Source organism: Nilaparvata lugens, chromosome 5, assembly GCF_014356525.2.
Source record: "Nilaparvata lugens isolate BPH chromosome 5, ASM1435652v1, whole genome shotgun sequence".
NCBI classification, from domain to species: domain Eukaryota; kingdom Metazoa; phylum Arthropoda; class Insecta; order Hemiptera; family Delphacidae; genus Nilaparvata; species Nilaparvata lugens.
This window is the reverse complement of record NC_052508.1, coordinates 10617341-10633852: the sequence shown is the minus strand read 5'-3', so window position 1 is coordinate 10633852 and position 16512 is coordinate 10617341. Positions and strand designations below refer to the sequence as shown.

General features: G+C 33.2%; 1 protein-coding gene across 1 annotated transcript; it reads left to right on the top strand.

Moving 5' to 3' along the window:
- The first annotated feature begins 698 nt into the window (after positions 1–698).
- Positions 699–5241, top strand: LOC120351562. Its single transcript, XM_039429369.1, has 3 exons — positions 699–718; positions 2436–2557; positions 5081–5241. The coding sequence occupies exons 1-3, from the start codon at positions 699–701 to the stop codon at positions 5239–5241; spliced, it is 303 nt and encodes a 100-aa protein (XP_039285303.1).
- Positions 5242–16512: the final 11271 nt, after the last annotated feature.

Below are 16512 nucleotides of genomic sequence, written 5' to 3'. Positions count from 1 at the left end.
TAAAAGTTGGTGACGTTCACTAATATTAGTGAATGATACTAACCATAGAAAATAATCACAATATTAATTCCTCTAATATTTTTATTTTTATCAAAATTAGGCTGAGAAACAGTTTTGGGTTTATCCTGTTGGTTCTCTTTAAATCATTAACCTGATATTGCGATTGTGGAATGTAATAAAAAGATAAATAATATTCATCATTCCTTTATTTTTGAATGCTTATTTATTTATTTCATTCTTGTTCCAGCTACCATTCACCTGTCTCTAAAACTTTTCTATAAAATATCAACTTCACTAACAATAATAGATTGAACAACATAGTGAAGTTGTGTTTCTTTTCTGGTTCAAAATTTTGTAGAATTACTCAAAAATTTCCAATTTGTAGAGAATTAAGTGAGATATTTTTGTTGTTAATTAGTTTTAAAATATCAAAATTTGAAATTTCTAGTTTAGTCATTAGTTTTGAAGTGTAAATTGGACTTTTTGAAGTGAAAAGTGAAATCTAACCTCATTATTTTTGCAACTTTTATTTGTAAAAATTGGGAGAAGACAGTTTTGGGCTATGCCTGTTGTCTTCTCCCAATCATATTTTAATTATGATTTGTGATTGTGAATAAAATAAATAAATAAAGAGCAAATCAAACACAATAAGGGTATAATCACATTGGATGCACGTAAATGCAAGTGCACGCGTGGTCATGTATGACCAAGCGCTCAGGTGAGAAACAAAATCTGGAAAGATCCTTCGAAACACGTTGTGACTTGCCTGTAGCTGCTCTCACAGAACGCCACCAGAAAGTACACGCGTTCAGTGAGTGTTCCTATATGGCTCTTTCCAGATTTTGTCTCTCATCTGAACGCTTGGTCATGTATGACCACACTTGCACTAGCTCACGTTTCTTTATTACATCCAATGTGATCATACTCCAAGTTATTATTTTTTACTATTGTATTTTGATAATTTTAAGTGAAAAAACTCTCACATTCTTTTGGTGTGGCGATGTCCGTTTCGTGCTGGTGTTGCATATTCTCAAGCCAAACAGTAAATCATTATTTTTCTCCTATTACTCCCACCATTTATTTATTTTCAAATTATTTTTTCCATTTTCTGAAGTAGCTAAAAATTGCCTGCTTCTCAAACTTCTTTGTTGAAACATCACTAACAATACTAACAATAATCACTAACTGTTTTATTCTCTTCTGACCTACGGTATCATATTTTGGGGGAACTCTAGTCAAGTGATAGACATATTCCGTATGCAGAAGTGGGCAATACGAGTGATTGTTGGAGAATCCATACGTTCAAGCTGCAGACCATACTTCAAAGAGATGAAAATTCTCCCTCTTCCAATCTTGTACATCCTAGAGACCGTATGTTTCATAGATAGGAACAAGAATAAATTCAGAACTGGCGCACATTTCCACAATTATAGACAAGGCATAGGGAAGAGTTGCGAGATGATGCACACAGGACCACCATGTATGAGAGAGGAGTAAAGAGTGCTGGGATTCGACTGTACAATAAATTACCAGCTAACATAAGAGAAAATACAGGACGTAAATTCAGAGTATTGATGGAGGAGCAGCTTTTGAGCATTTGTGCATACACAATTGATGAATTTGAAGCACATTACGAGATGAGTTAGGCTGCTCAGTATTACTATGTAGCCTATATATTTTTATGTAATTTTGCTATCTAAAATAATTGAAATATGACTTTATTTGAATACATAATATCGACAAATCCAAATACCCCTACCGTGGGTGGTAAATTGGACGAATAAATAATAATAAATAAATAACAAATAAAATATCAAACACAATAAAGCTGCGTTTACACCAAAGTTTTTAACCAGATCACTCCCGTGTTATCGGATGGGCACGTTAAACTGTCGGTCCCGGCTGAAGTATGACAGTTTTAAGGCCCATTGACGGCTTGAATCATTTATTCAGGCGGTGTGACCTTCCCGCAAGGGACTCCCCACCAACAAAACCATACGAATTTACTTTTTTTACACCAAAGTTATTAACAAAATGTTCATTTTCCGTCCTTATAGATTCTATTAGATTGAACGGAACTTGTCAAACACATGTGTTCATCATGTGTATGATGTGTTATGTTCAATCTAATAGAATCTATAAAGACGGAAAAATAAACATTTCGTTAATAACTTTGGTGTAAACGCAGCTTTAGTTATTCATTTTCCTTACTTCCATTTTTTTTTTTTAATTTTCAAGTTTATTATTATTGCAGCTACCATTCACCTGCCTTTCGAACAGCACTCTCGATTGTCTAAAATCGGGAATCACCAGAATGATGGCCCGTATCGAGAGTCGAACCCCGCTCGAGATAGTTCCCGGGCTGTCTCTCAGCTGGGACCTTCCCGCCTCTCACAAGCTCACCTCCCTGGATGTATTCAACTTTGACACCCTAGTGAAGGCCGTCAACACCTATTGGGATCAATTTCGCTTAAAATACAACTGCTGGATGAGGCCGTACTGTCTAAGGGAGCCAGATCACTGGAGCAGATCTTCAGTGCTGATAACAATGTCGAAGGTTAGAATAGTAGAATATAATATTCTAGTTTAGTAAAATTACAAATTGTGAGATAATTATGCACATTCAGTGATTAACTAAAGTACAGAAGTCCCATCACGTCTTAGGAACAAAGGTCTACTGCAATAGGTTGCCAGAATCTATAAAAAATTATCCAGTCTCTTTGTTCAGCAAATCACTATTTCTTCTGCGTGCAAACCCCTTCTATTCTTTGGAGGAGTTTTTCACACATTCTTTTTGATTAAGTGTTAAGTGCTATGAATATTCTACTGACGTTGCTGATGACTGTATGGTCCGATAGCAAAAGAATTAAATCTATCTATTCAACTGCATATTTTGTTGAGTGGTATACAGGACTAGAAAGTCCCAACTCCGCCAAATAAAGAATTTTTTCATTCAATCTAATTTAATCAAATCAAGCACACCAGAATGAACGAATGTGTTTATCAAATAATTAATAATTTATGAATCAGTTACACGAGTATTTAGAATTTAGTTCTAAAAAGTCTCAACTCCGCCAAATAAGGATTTTTTTTCATTCCATTTAATTTAACAAAATCAAACACACTAGAATAAATGAATGTGTTTATAATTATTTAATAAACGATTAGTAATTTATAGATCAGTTACATGAGAATTTAGAATTCTTGAAAATTTATAAGGGGAGACAAAAAATTGAACTAGAAAATATGACAGTTTATAGAATTAGAGGTGTTGAATTCTATAGAGAAAATGAAAATGAAAAAATTCATTATTAGGCGGAGTTAGGACTTTTAAGTCCTCTCTACCACTCAACCTCAACGAGAGAAAGATACGCTCTTGTTTGCTTATCCAATGGTATTAATTACTGTGCCGCATTAATAATTTATTGTCATCTCTGATAAAATTTATATAGAATGAATTAGGATTTAGTCTCATGAGAATTATAGCCTGTATGGAAAAAATAGAAATTGGACTAGAAAATAAGCTTATAACAGTCAGTTATGTGCTAGGTAGATTGCCTTATTATTTCTTATCCAATTATATTCAGATTGCAAATGTAAATAAGATAATAAAATTAAGTTTGTTCAAATAAATAGAATGCTCAAAATTAGGTTGAATCCTGTCCCACTTTTAATCTAAGATGGTGAGTGAGATTTTGGATTCGCAGTTGAAAATGGAGTACCGTACCAACTTAATCAATATAATGAATATCTTGATTTATTACTTATGCAACAAAAATGAACTTCTACATCAAGGTATGTTTTGTTAAAACTCCTATAATGACCGGGACACACATATCCGCACCGAGCCCGTGCCGCGATACGGCCGAGTGTCGAATGTACTACGGCGAGTGAGAAAACAAATGCTTTCAGACGTGTAGGGACACATACCACCGCACCGCGTCAGCACCGTCACCGTATTTGTTGCCCGCGCCGTCACCGACTAGTTCAGTTTAATTTTTGACGGAGACGGTGCGGGCTCGTTTAACATAGAGAGTGGAAAACTTATTGAAGAGATACGGAATTTTCCAATTTCTACGATCAAAGTGATGAAAAATATGGTTGAACTGAAAATAAGTTAAACCAAAAGTAAAAGTATAACCAAATAATAAGTCAATATGCCAAAGGTATAGATGTAATAAAATAAACAACAAAAAGTATAAAAGGAGGAAACCGTGACTGTGTCTTAAATTTTAAATTTAAAACTAATTACGTTTAAATACATAAGATAGAAGCTAACAATTTTATTGCTTATAATATTCCCGATACATGACTGATTGTGGTATTGTTATGCACCGAAATATTTACCAGAACTATGATTTTCATCGTCTACAGGTAATTAGTTTAAAATTGAAAAATTTAAATTTAATTCGGATGTAACAAGCTTTAATAGTGTTATATTATTAACAATAGTTTAACACATTCAGAAATCAGACGACAGTAGCACTACAGAACTGAGACACTGCTGCCGCTCGGCTGTCGCACGGATATGTGTGTTCTCCTACCACCATCACCGTGTCGCGGACGTAGCTCGGCCGTACCTCGGCACGGGCTCGGTGCGGATATATGTATCCCGAGCTTAAGTTGTGCTTATATTGAAAATCGAACAATATTATAAAATCATTAAAATATTCATATTAAATTGATTTATTCACCTGGAAACTGTTTTCACATAGTTCATTAGTGTATTCATTATTTTCAAAATAAATCCTGATTAAATTAGACTTCATTTCTCACCCTTATCTCGACCAGTTAGAAAAAAAAAGTAAATTCACACAATATATTTTACAAAGCATGTGTATGAAGAATGCAAATTTGAATTTTTTTTTTGAACGCAAGAGAGAAGCTCTGCTGGATCTATCAAGTCTTCTGCAATTCAATTGATATTCGACTTACTTTCTGAACAGAAAAAGGACCAACTTACAGTAATCAATGAAACATTTAGAATTACACAACTCCAGGAAAGTTAACTTTCGTTGAACCCACAAGCAATGCGAAACATTTGTATGATGAAAGAAAATCTTGAAATTTTTTCCTTCAGGTCGTAAGAGAAAAGACCAGAGCGGTCTGATGGGTCTAGCGATGGCAATGAAGGCATCCATGTTGTCTATGGTGATGGCGGGCGTAGCGGCCATGAGTGGAAAGGCTCTTATGGTGTCCATGATGGCATTGGCATTTGCAGCACTTGAATCAAATAGATAATATTAGAGTCTAGAATCAAAAAATCTAGAACAGTAACTTAATAATTATTCAAAAAGTCTAAATTTTGAATGAAACTAGAAATTTTTGATCTAAAAACTATACAGAAAACCACAGTCTGTTGTGTGGACTATTAATCGCATGCAGTGAGGCATGCAATTGATAACTTGAAATAGCATAGTATTTTCTCCCGACTTTTCTCTGCTTTCAACTCGGTAAGCTTTTGATGATAGCAGCATAGCTGTTTACATCAAATTATTAGCATTGTCGATACAACAACCTAAACAGCCATTAGTCGCGTCTATACACTGATATCTCGCCAACAGGACAGAATTTACTCTGATGGACAGTATTAGAGGACAAGGCTGTAGTTTATAACTGCGCAAGGTTTACTGGTCACACAACTACTAGTAAGTAGCTGTACTGTGTTTAGTGGTTACTATGTACGGTACTTCTAACTAAAAGAAATGACGCTGATGGTCTCTCATACTGTGCCGCTCTTACACTCTCACCCGGCCAAAACAGTAATATAGGATAGTAGTCGATAGTAATCGGTTTGAGTTGACAAAAATCGGTTTGAAATTTGGAACATAAATGACCTATACAATGAGATATTTTCTTATGCTATATTCTCTCTATGCGTGTACTGTTTTAAAACACTGTGATAATCATTACTTTTACTGTGTCCAGTCAGCAAGGAACCCATTACATGATATCACTAGCAAATGTAGGTAGGAGACAACGTTAGTAGACAAACTGTCTACTAACTTTGGGTAGGAGAAGTATGTTGTAGAAAGCACTTTGATGAAGATCTCAACTATTAATAATTAGATTCACAATATAAAGTCACTTGAAATGCATTGTTGCCACCGCCTTATATATAGTAGCCTACATAGCTGTGATTAAATTTTATTGTGGTATAGAAATATTAAATGTTGATTATTGTTAATAACACTCAATTCGATCTTAAATAATTATATTCTACACCTTTTCCAATTTTATTTGAGAAACTATCAAGTTAATTTGAGAAAGTACCTATATCATTTGTATTTGAGAATAATCACTTGTAATTGAGAGAATGTCAGATGTAGATGAGAATAGTCAATTGTATTTGAGAAGTCATCACATGTAATTGAAAATAGCGAGTGAATTGTATTTGAGAAATTGTCAAATGTAAATGATAAGATATCAATTGAAAATGGGAACATTTTCCAATTGACATGCCGTGACTTTTCTGTAGCCTATATTACAGGTTTTATTCCACAATCAATTTATAAAACTAATAATATTACAAACGTACACATATTTAAGAAATGTCAAGTTAAAAAAAATGACAGTATATGTTTACATTATTAGAATTTTTCAATTTTTGCTGGCAGAAGTTTTGAAATTTTCCTTTTATTGTCACTGCCGCCTGCCTCAACGATAAAAATGTACTATTACTTGTGTAAAAAAATTTTTCCCTTTTCCTTATTATTTCATTCCTTTCTAATAAATTTTCATTTTTCCATTTTTTTATTAATTCTGTATCAAAATCTGATGTATATTTCTTATTTTATTTTTTCATTTTGCATTAGTTTTCTTTCATTTTTTACTTAAAATCTTTGAAGGGTAATATTTTTTTTGTCTAAGTTCATTTATCTTTTGTAACTCATTTTTTTCCTGTAACTGGGCACCCGCCGAAAAACCATTGGGTTTGGCAGGACCCTCAACTGTTTGTATTGTGAATAAAAAATTTTGATTTTTTTTTTGAGCAGGAAAAGATACTGTACTACGTACACAGAATTCCAATTACTATCATAGGCTTTGCATGAGTGAAAATTAATATTTTCAATGGTGAAAGTATTTCCCCTGTACTGTTTACGAATGATTAATCTATATATATAAAAGCGAAATGGCACTCACTCACTGACTGACTCACTCACTCACTCACTCACTCACTCACTGGCATAACTAAAAATCTACCGGACCAAAAACGTTCAAATTTGGTAGGTATGTTCAGTTGGCCCTTTAGAGGCGCACTAAGAAATCTTTTGGCGATATTTTAACTCTAAGGGTGGTTTTTAAGGGTTTAAAGTTCGTCTTTTAGCATGTATATTCTTCTTCTCCCAATCTCTCAATCATAATTGAAATTTCCATATCATATGCTACTATAGAACTATAATCTAGATAGAGTACCTCTTCGAAACAGTTGTTAACTGGCAACTAAATTAATAATTTTGTCAGGTTGGCATTAAGTTGAGTTGACTTTGTTAGGTTGGCACCAAGTTGAAGATTTAAATGCATTTATCGCGGAAAAATTGATTGGGCACTGCTACTTCAATCCTGGAAATATTATATTACTAGCCGTCAGGCTCGCTTCGCTCGCCATATCCGTTTAGCCAGACGCTTAGTCTGGACCCCGACTGAATTGTCCTAACATATGATAAAAATGCAGGCGAGCGAAGCGAGCCTGCTGATCTCATTCTTGGACGATCCAGTCGGGGGTCCAGGGGGCGGAGCCCCCTGGCTAGACGGATATGGCGAGCGAAGCGAGCCTGACGGCTAGTCAGTATATATTATTCCTTTTTATGTATTGGCAACGCGGCTTTTGTCTCCAAACATTTTGAAACATTGCACTTGATGAAGATCAAATTCTCTGTTTACGGCGCAATTGAACTTCATCATCAATCAATTGAATCTCTCGATCAAACAATTCGGCAATCCTTCAATGGATTTTGGGGCTTGAAAATAATGTTTTATTCAAAAATTTAACGTTTTATTGCAATATTAAATATATTATCATATTATTTTCTATGAGTACAGTTATGAAAAATGGTATGAGTACGGTACTGGAAGTACTGGTTTTTAAAATCATTTCCCAATTACAGCTGACAACTTCTCGATTTCAAATCGTATGTTTCTAAATTGAAATTATACTTTCTCAAATAAAATTCAATATTCTCAATTACATGTAATGTTTTCTCAAATACAAATGATCATTCTCAATTACAATTGATACTTTCTCAAATACAGTGTAAAGGTGTAGTCATCAAGGAAATTTATCTTTCATGATTTAGGCTAACAATGTATTTCAATACGGTACGGTAATTAAGAATACTGGTAACATCAATTTGTTAGTCCTTTATATTTCTCCATAGCGAACGTTTTAGCTGCGTTGGAAAAAGATAGAGATACCGTATCTGCTTTGTCTAATGACACAAGGATAGCAAACTAATGTCAATCAGGTTTGCTGGATTTATAAAATGAATCTCACTGTAATACAATTTTACACTAATGAATCTATCAGATAATCTATGAATGAATAGTGTAATGAATCAAAATTCGGGGTAGAAACAGTTTTGGGCTGTGCCTGTTGGTCCTCCCCCAATCATTTAAATGGATTATTGTGTTTTGTGTATCATTGAATAGATAGATAAATAATGTTTTGATTTACATTTTTTTACAGATAAAACATGAACCCTCTCATCACGGTCATTATAAGCGCAGCTTGGAAGAACTGAATCATTATGAAGCAAATGCTTTCAATGCCTACAAAAAGGATACAAAATAGTGCGTTTAAGTGATTTCAATTTAACTTACTAAACTTCAAGAAGAATACAGAATAGTGCAACTGAGTGATTTTAATTGAATCCTTTAAACTTCATGGAGAGTACAGAATTATTGAAAGTCGATGATTTCAATTGAATTCACACCATGTAGAAAACACAATTAGTGCAACTGAGTGATTTCAATTGAATTTAATAAACTTTACGGATCATAGAAGACTTCTTGGACTTGTGCTTGAGTTCAATATGGTATTTATAACATAATAATTTGTATAAATTGATTGTTAATTTGTTTGTTTACCTTGTGATTTAGGAAAGTTCCTAGCCACCGTAAAGCTGCGTTTACACCAAAGTTATTAACAAATTGTTTAGTTTATTTTGTTGATTCTATTAGATAAATCGGAGCTTGACAAACACATATGCACATCATGTGTATAATAAGTGATGTTCAATCTAATAGAATCTATAAGGACGGAAAAATAAACATTTTGTTAATAACTTTGGTGTAAATGCAGCTAAAGGGTAGGCTACTGTATTGTGATTTTAGAAGATACATTCTATAATATAGTCCAGTCATTATATACATTAGTGCATGCAATTTATATTGTAGTTCTGATTTTTTACAATAAATATTTTGTTTTAAAAAATTTTGATCTTTGAGATGTCCTTCAGCGCGCCTCTCCACTAGGAAATACTGAAATGAAGTGCATCTAACGGGTGATTCTCATAGAACATAATCTCATGAACTTATGTCATTGTGCGAAATATCAATGTGAGGACAATGTAGTTGGTGATGATAGTTGAAGCTGAAAATGAGGTGTTTTTTACAATACAAGGAGCATTGTTGTCAGGTGTACCTGAAAATGTATATGAGATAGAGCGCTCTACCTGATCTCATATTGTAGAGCACAAAAATACGCCCAGAGGGATTTTGAATTATACATCTAAATGGTAACAATCGGAAGATATTGTTTATCACAAACTAAAATTAATCAAATTGATTTTTTTCTTCAAATTTCACTCATTTTTGAAAAATGATAGCTCAGTACTCATTGGAGATAGAGAGTTCCGAATGATCTCATTTTATTCAGAATTTTATAATCTATAAAAAAGACGAGAGCAAATGTTTCTGTCCGATTACGAGATTTGGCAGAAATAGCTGAAAACTGGAAAATGAGCCGAAAATACGAGGTTTTTGAGCCATTCTGTATTTAGCAGAAGGAAATTTTGCATGAAGAAATTGGTTCTGGACTTCTCTTATGCACCCAAATAATATATTAAAAAATCAGAACTACGATATAAATTGCAAGCACAGCTCCTGTCTATATTGAGTCGACTAATATGCAATATTGCAAATATGCAATATTTATTGTTAAAGTTTAAGGCTGCATATTTTCTAGTAATTTACATTAATATAAGTTTTTACTTGTCTACTATTAATCGAATAGCATTGGAAAATGTAATTAATTTATAAACAGTTTTATCATTATCAACGTGATTCATAAAAGAGAACATTTTTTCAACTATATATTGAAAATATCTACCCCCCCCCCCCCCTTTGAACTGGTAAACCAGAAATTTCAACAGTGTTTCTTATCTGGTATTGCAGGGAAAGATTAAAGTCATTTAATTCAGATTTTAGTTTATTAACGCTGCACTTCAGGATTCACATTCTCGTTTTTCAAATCCTCTAAGAATTTGGAGTTTTCAGACAATTTCGCTTCTTGAGAGTTCAGATCCTGTCGAAAGGCAGCAACAGAATCATGAATTTCCTTGATACTTGTTATCTTATACTGGTATACTGGTTATCATATACTTTGATATCTTATCACAATACTCTTCTGCTCTTATACTGGAGAATCAAATTTCGTTTCAACTATTTGTAATAGTTGGTAGAAAATACCAATTGACAATAGTCGTCATAGACAACAATTACTATTCTAAGATCTCTGTAGCCCTAAATAAAACTCTGTTGACTCTAAATTGATCAGCCTTCAAACAGTCTGTGATGATCTTTTTTCTTTAGGGCTACGTTTAGCACAAATAAAAATATTAATCTGAGATTATAATAGATTATTGGGCATTTTCTAGCAAGGCGTTGAGGATTTTGTTTCCAATATATTTAGGATTCAGCTTATAATAGTTTGTCCTTTGCAGTTCAGTACGAATTTCATTTCTGTGCCTTGTGTTATTATTAATTAATATAATTGTGTTATTATTAGGAATATACAACCACATGGTAAACGTAATAAGACTTGGGACTGTGAGTATTGTATACCTTGAAGAATACTCTATACCATAGTGAGGTCCACGTTATAATGGCAGTGTTTAATTAGCAATGGTATTGCTATATCCTTGTCTATCATTCAACAAAGCGGATAGCGCTATCTCTTTCTCTATCTCTCTATCTTTCTCTCTCTCTCTCTATCTTTCTCTCTCTCTTTCTATCTCTTTCTCGCTTTGCTCTGCTGCCAGATCGTCTTTTAACAATGTAGAATAAATTGATAACTAATTCACAAAATATTTCATCTTAATTTATTATGAAAATTTAGTATGAAATTATTGAAAAATGTAATTTCTTGCTTAATAAAATATAATTGATGTGAGATGTGAACAACTCAGAACAAAAATTAACAAAATCGATAAAAACTCCAATTTACAGCCGAATATGAACATGAAAACACCCTCAATTTCCTAGATTCAAGTATCACAAAACACAACCAACAACACTCCTTCAACATATTCAGGAAGCCAACCATGACAGATACCCTTATTCACAACTCCTCAAATCATCCGGTTCAACATAAACACTCAGCTTTCCTATCTATGCTACACAGACTTCAAACTATCCCCCTCTCACCTGAACACTACAAAGCAAAACTCAATACCATAAAATATTTAGCACAACAGAATGGATACCAACACAACCTAATCGACAAACTACTCCAAAAAATCAAAAATAAAAACAAGAGAAGGACAAAACTGAGAAGTTCATAACACTGGCATACATAAACAACAAATCCAACAGAACAGGAAGTATGTTTGGAAAATCTGGGTATAAAGTGGCATTTAGAACAAAAAATAAAATCTACAAGCAAATCAATAAAAGAGAAAAAATTCAAGACAACAAAAAACTCAAACTCCCAGGAGTATACAAGCTAAAATGCTCTGAATGTGATAAATTCTATATAGGACAGACTGGCCGTTCTTTCAATCAAAGATACAAGGAACATATACAGGGACTAAAAACAAAAACAGAATCTACATTTGCCGACCACCTAATTCAAGAAAATCACAAACACACAAACATAAATACTGATCTACAAATCATACACATAAAAAACAAAGGACCAGAATTGGACACAATAGAACAGTTTGAGATATACACCCAATTTAAAAGCAATAGACAATGTATATTAAACGAACAAACCAACTTCAAATCCCACATCCTTTTTGATTACCTTCTCAGCCACAACAAACCCAATAGACACCAACTGGCACTAATCCAATAGACACCAACAGCACACTAAAAATTGCCATTCTATCCTTCTACTTGTCTATGAGTACAACCAAGAAGATGGCGAACCTGCCGAAAGATCTCGTTGTCAAAGTGAGTGATTAATTCATTTATTGTAAAATATCGGACTGCTAGTCATTTTTTGACAAGAATGAACAGTTAATATTACATCAATAAACCTGTATCAGGGTGACCTACTGTATCAGGTGACCTGTATCTTTAGACCTACCGTCTAAAGAAGGCATTGACAAGACAGAGGATCTGCAACGTTTTTCTCTCATCTTTCTCCACTGCCATTATAAAGTAAATAATAATACTGAGGGTGAAGCCCACATAAGCTAGGTGGGTAATGAGTGAGAGGGATGTTGATGAGAGATGACAACTACTTTTTAGGTAGTCAGGACCGACGGCTTATCTTCTCCTCCGAAAGACGAGGTGGCCATATCTATGTGATTGTGCTGTGGTCAAAAACTCTTGCCCCGGTCGAGATTCGAACTCGGGTTCTCTAGATCATCAGACCGGCACGTTATCACTTACTCCAACGAGCCACCAAAAGCAGACCTCACTATATGAATACAAGAATGATGGAATACTAGAGAAGCGTGGAGGCGTTTGAACATGAGCCTCAGGAGTTTATTCTGGGAACGAAAAAACAGGCAATGCATGCCTTGATCCTCCCCACAACAGAATGCCATGCGAGCAATAAATGGTAAAATCCATGGTAAGCCACATAATCACAACATCCAACATCAAGACCCTTGAAATTTTTGTCAGGACAAAGGCTGCTAAGTTTCAGAAGAGAGTCAGCATGACATCACCGTGATAGACTACGATCATAGAGAAACAATAGCGTAAGGTATTATTTCTCTATGCTACGATCCATGGTAACTCCCAATTTACAGAGTGTTTCAGAGCAACGGGAAATATTGAAAGTTAAATAATTTCAAGAAAAACAAATCTTTAAATAAAGTTGATCATATCATTCAATAGTAAAAATGATGCCATTTTAGAATAAATAATACCGTAACAATCATTTTTTTGAAGATGACATCTTGCCGGTGTATTCCTTTTCTACGCAAACATTCATGTTCATCTTGGCTTTCAATTCTACAACAACGGAAGAATTTGAAGCCAGGATTCGAGAAGCGATTTAAAATTCCAGTTGTAATGTTACGTCAAACCATGGACAATGTGATGAAGAAACTACAAGAATATTTGCGTAGAAAAGGAATACACCGGCAAGATGTCATCTTCAAAAGATAAATGTTAAGATATTATTTATTCTAAAATGGCATTATTTTTACTATTGAATGATATGAAAAACTTTATTTAAAGATTTGTTTTTCTTGAAATTATTCAACTTTCAAAATTTCCCGTTCCTCTGAAACACCCTGTATTATGTTAGGTATATTAATATTCCCCTGGCACTTTCAGCTACACAAACTACTATTTTGACCTCAATAATTCTCAAAGTAAAAAATATCTTTAGATCTCAATTTATTCTCGAAGTAAAATGCATAAAAATCTGGTGTGGCGCACTCACACAACTTTCCTTGCCGTTATGAAAATTGATCACCTGACGCTAGTGTTCCCGCGCATCTCAAGTCTACTATTCAAAGATTTGAGCCAGCTGGTAACAGGGCAATAACGCTGGAGACACACATGAGGTCTGCTATCTCTTCATAGTGAATGATTTAATAGAATCAACAATAATTTGCAATTGAATAATCACATTTTCTCGAATTTAAAGCTTATTTTCAATTTTAGGTGAAAATGTTACTGAACATTAATTGTAGAGATTTTCATGCTCAATCTACTCCACTTGATTTTTTTTATTCCAATTGTATCTGAAGCCTGATAATTGGGAATCTATCTGCATTGATGGGGCGGAGCTCCTGAAATTTTTACAGATATGGGACTTGTGGCAGTTGATAGAGCTTATCGATGACTATTTTAGGTATGAATTTGATCAAAATCGTTGGAGCCGTTTCCGAGAAAATCACGAAAAACCCAGTTTTTGACAACATTTTCGCCATTTTAGCCGCCAGATATCGTGTACACAGACGCACATACACTCATACACACACACACACATACAGACCAATACCCAAAAACCAGTTTTTTGGACTCAGGGGACCTGAAACGATTAGATATTTAGAATTTGGGGTACCTTAATTTTTTTCGGAAAGCAATACTTTCCTTACCTATGGTAATAGGGCAAGGAAAGTAAAAATAAAGGATATTATGGGAGAAATTAAAAAATCAAGGATACTTGAAATAAACAATATGTTTATATTATCATATGAAATAATCTTAGGTTAACATTTAAAAATATATATATTTCTTAAACATGAGATTGGAATAAATCGTTGAAAAGAAACTAATAAAATTATCACTATACCTCAATACAACTGAAAGAAACACATAATTATATTAGAATTATTACAGAAATGAAGATACATTCAATGAATTGAATGTGTATTATTGAATACAATTATATTATATTATTGATGATCATATTCAACATAGAAGACTTGCGTAACCTTGTCTAATATCGATACAGTCTTTCATTCTTAAAATTATTTTCATTTTAACAGTAGATAATTATTTACAAAGTTCGATTCATTTTTTTAGATTCATTGTACTGTAATTTGAAAGAAATCAAAACTCAGTCTATAAATAACTAGACTGGTATATTTGAAAATAATGAGTGTTACAGGATTCTTGTATATATTATCCTGTAGTAATCATTATTTTAAGGAATATAAAAGATACTTACGTAGCAATCACAAGCTATTATACATACATTAAAACACGTAATGCATAATATTACAATTCCTAAAACGGAATTATGAGAAATTATGACAAAAATACAAACATAATCCCTAGAACGGTATTAGGTGTGGAAGTTTTCTAAAAGCTGCAATGTTAGTTTTACAATAATTGTCTCCTTAGTTGGAGTATTTTCAAACTCTAAGGGCCGGTTTCCGAGCTCGAGATTTAGCTAAGTTCTAGACTTTAAACAGCTGGAGTCAGAAAATTAGCTTTCCAAAACGGGGCGTAGAACTAAGTCTAGAACTTAGCCAAATCCCGAGCTCGGAAACCGGCCCTAAAATTTCTTAGAAAACCATCACAATTCTAGAAATTATCTCTTTTTCAGAATTCTAAAAAGAGAACTGTTAACTTTAAAAAGACCTGCTTTTCCATGAATTTTAGCTCAGCTGAGGAGAATTAAAATACCACTTTTCTTATGGGTTTGTTTACACATTTGCAGTCAATGTGTGAAAAGTCCCATTTGAACCAATTGTATTATTCTTCTGCTCAGTAGAACAATGGAAGCAGAACTTCAGAATATTAAACTTTGAGAAATAAAGCAAATTTTTAATAACGATTTCAACACAGATAAAATATATAGGCCTATTAGGATTGTTGAATGACTAATAGCTTTGTCAGGAATTCAATTCCGCTATTTTCATACACATAATAGGATAAAAATAGAGACATTTTGGATTACAGTTTGTAAATTAATTAAAACATGATCAATTATTCAAATTGAATTATCAATCTACATGATAAAAAACACTCACACACCGGACAACTACAAAGTAACTAATTTTGCAATCAAGTATGGATGGAAAATTTTAGAAAATTATTATAATACTGTACTTAAAATTAGATCAGCACCATGCATTAATGATTAAAAGCGATTTGAGAAACTGATGGATATCAATTAAAATTGGTAACAACTCCATCCATCGCTTACCTTACGCTTATTTTTGCATTAATGAAAATTAACTAGGCTAAAACTTAGCTATAAATTGTAAAAAAACACAAAAAGCTGTAGTATACTGGTACTAACAAATCAATCTAAAACTCGAATCAATCGGGAAACCCAGGAACTATGTTGACAACTAATAATTTGCAACCATTCAAGAAAAATCATCATATTATAAAAACAATTAGCATTAACTTCATGTAATTATAATCGAGATCGAGGATATCCTACCAAATATTCAGGAATTTTCATGGCAAAATTGATTCAGGAACTTAATAGTAAATTATTTAAAACGATAACTTGTAAAGAAATATACAAAAACATATTTGTTCATGGTAAGAGATGTTGATTAAAAACGCTAAGAATTGTCAAAAACCACAAATTTTATTAAAAGTAGATAAACTGAAAAAAACTTGATTTGATTTGATAACAAT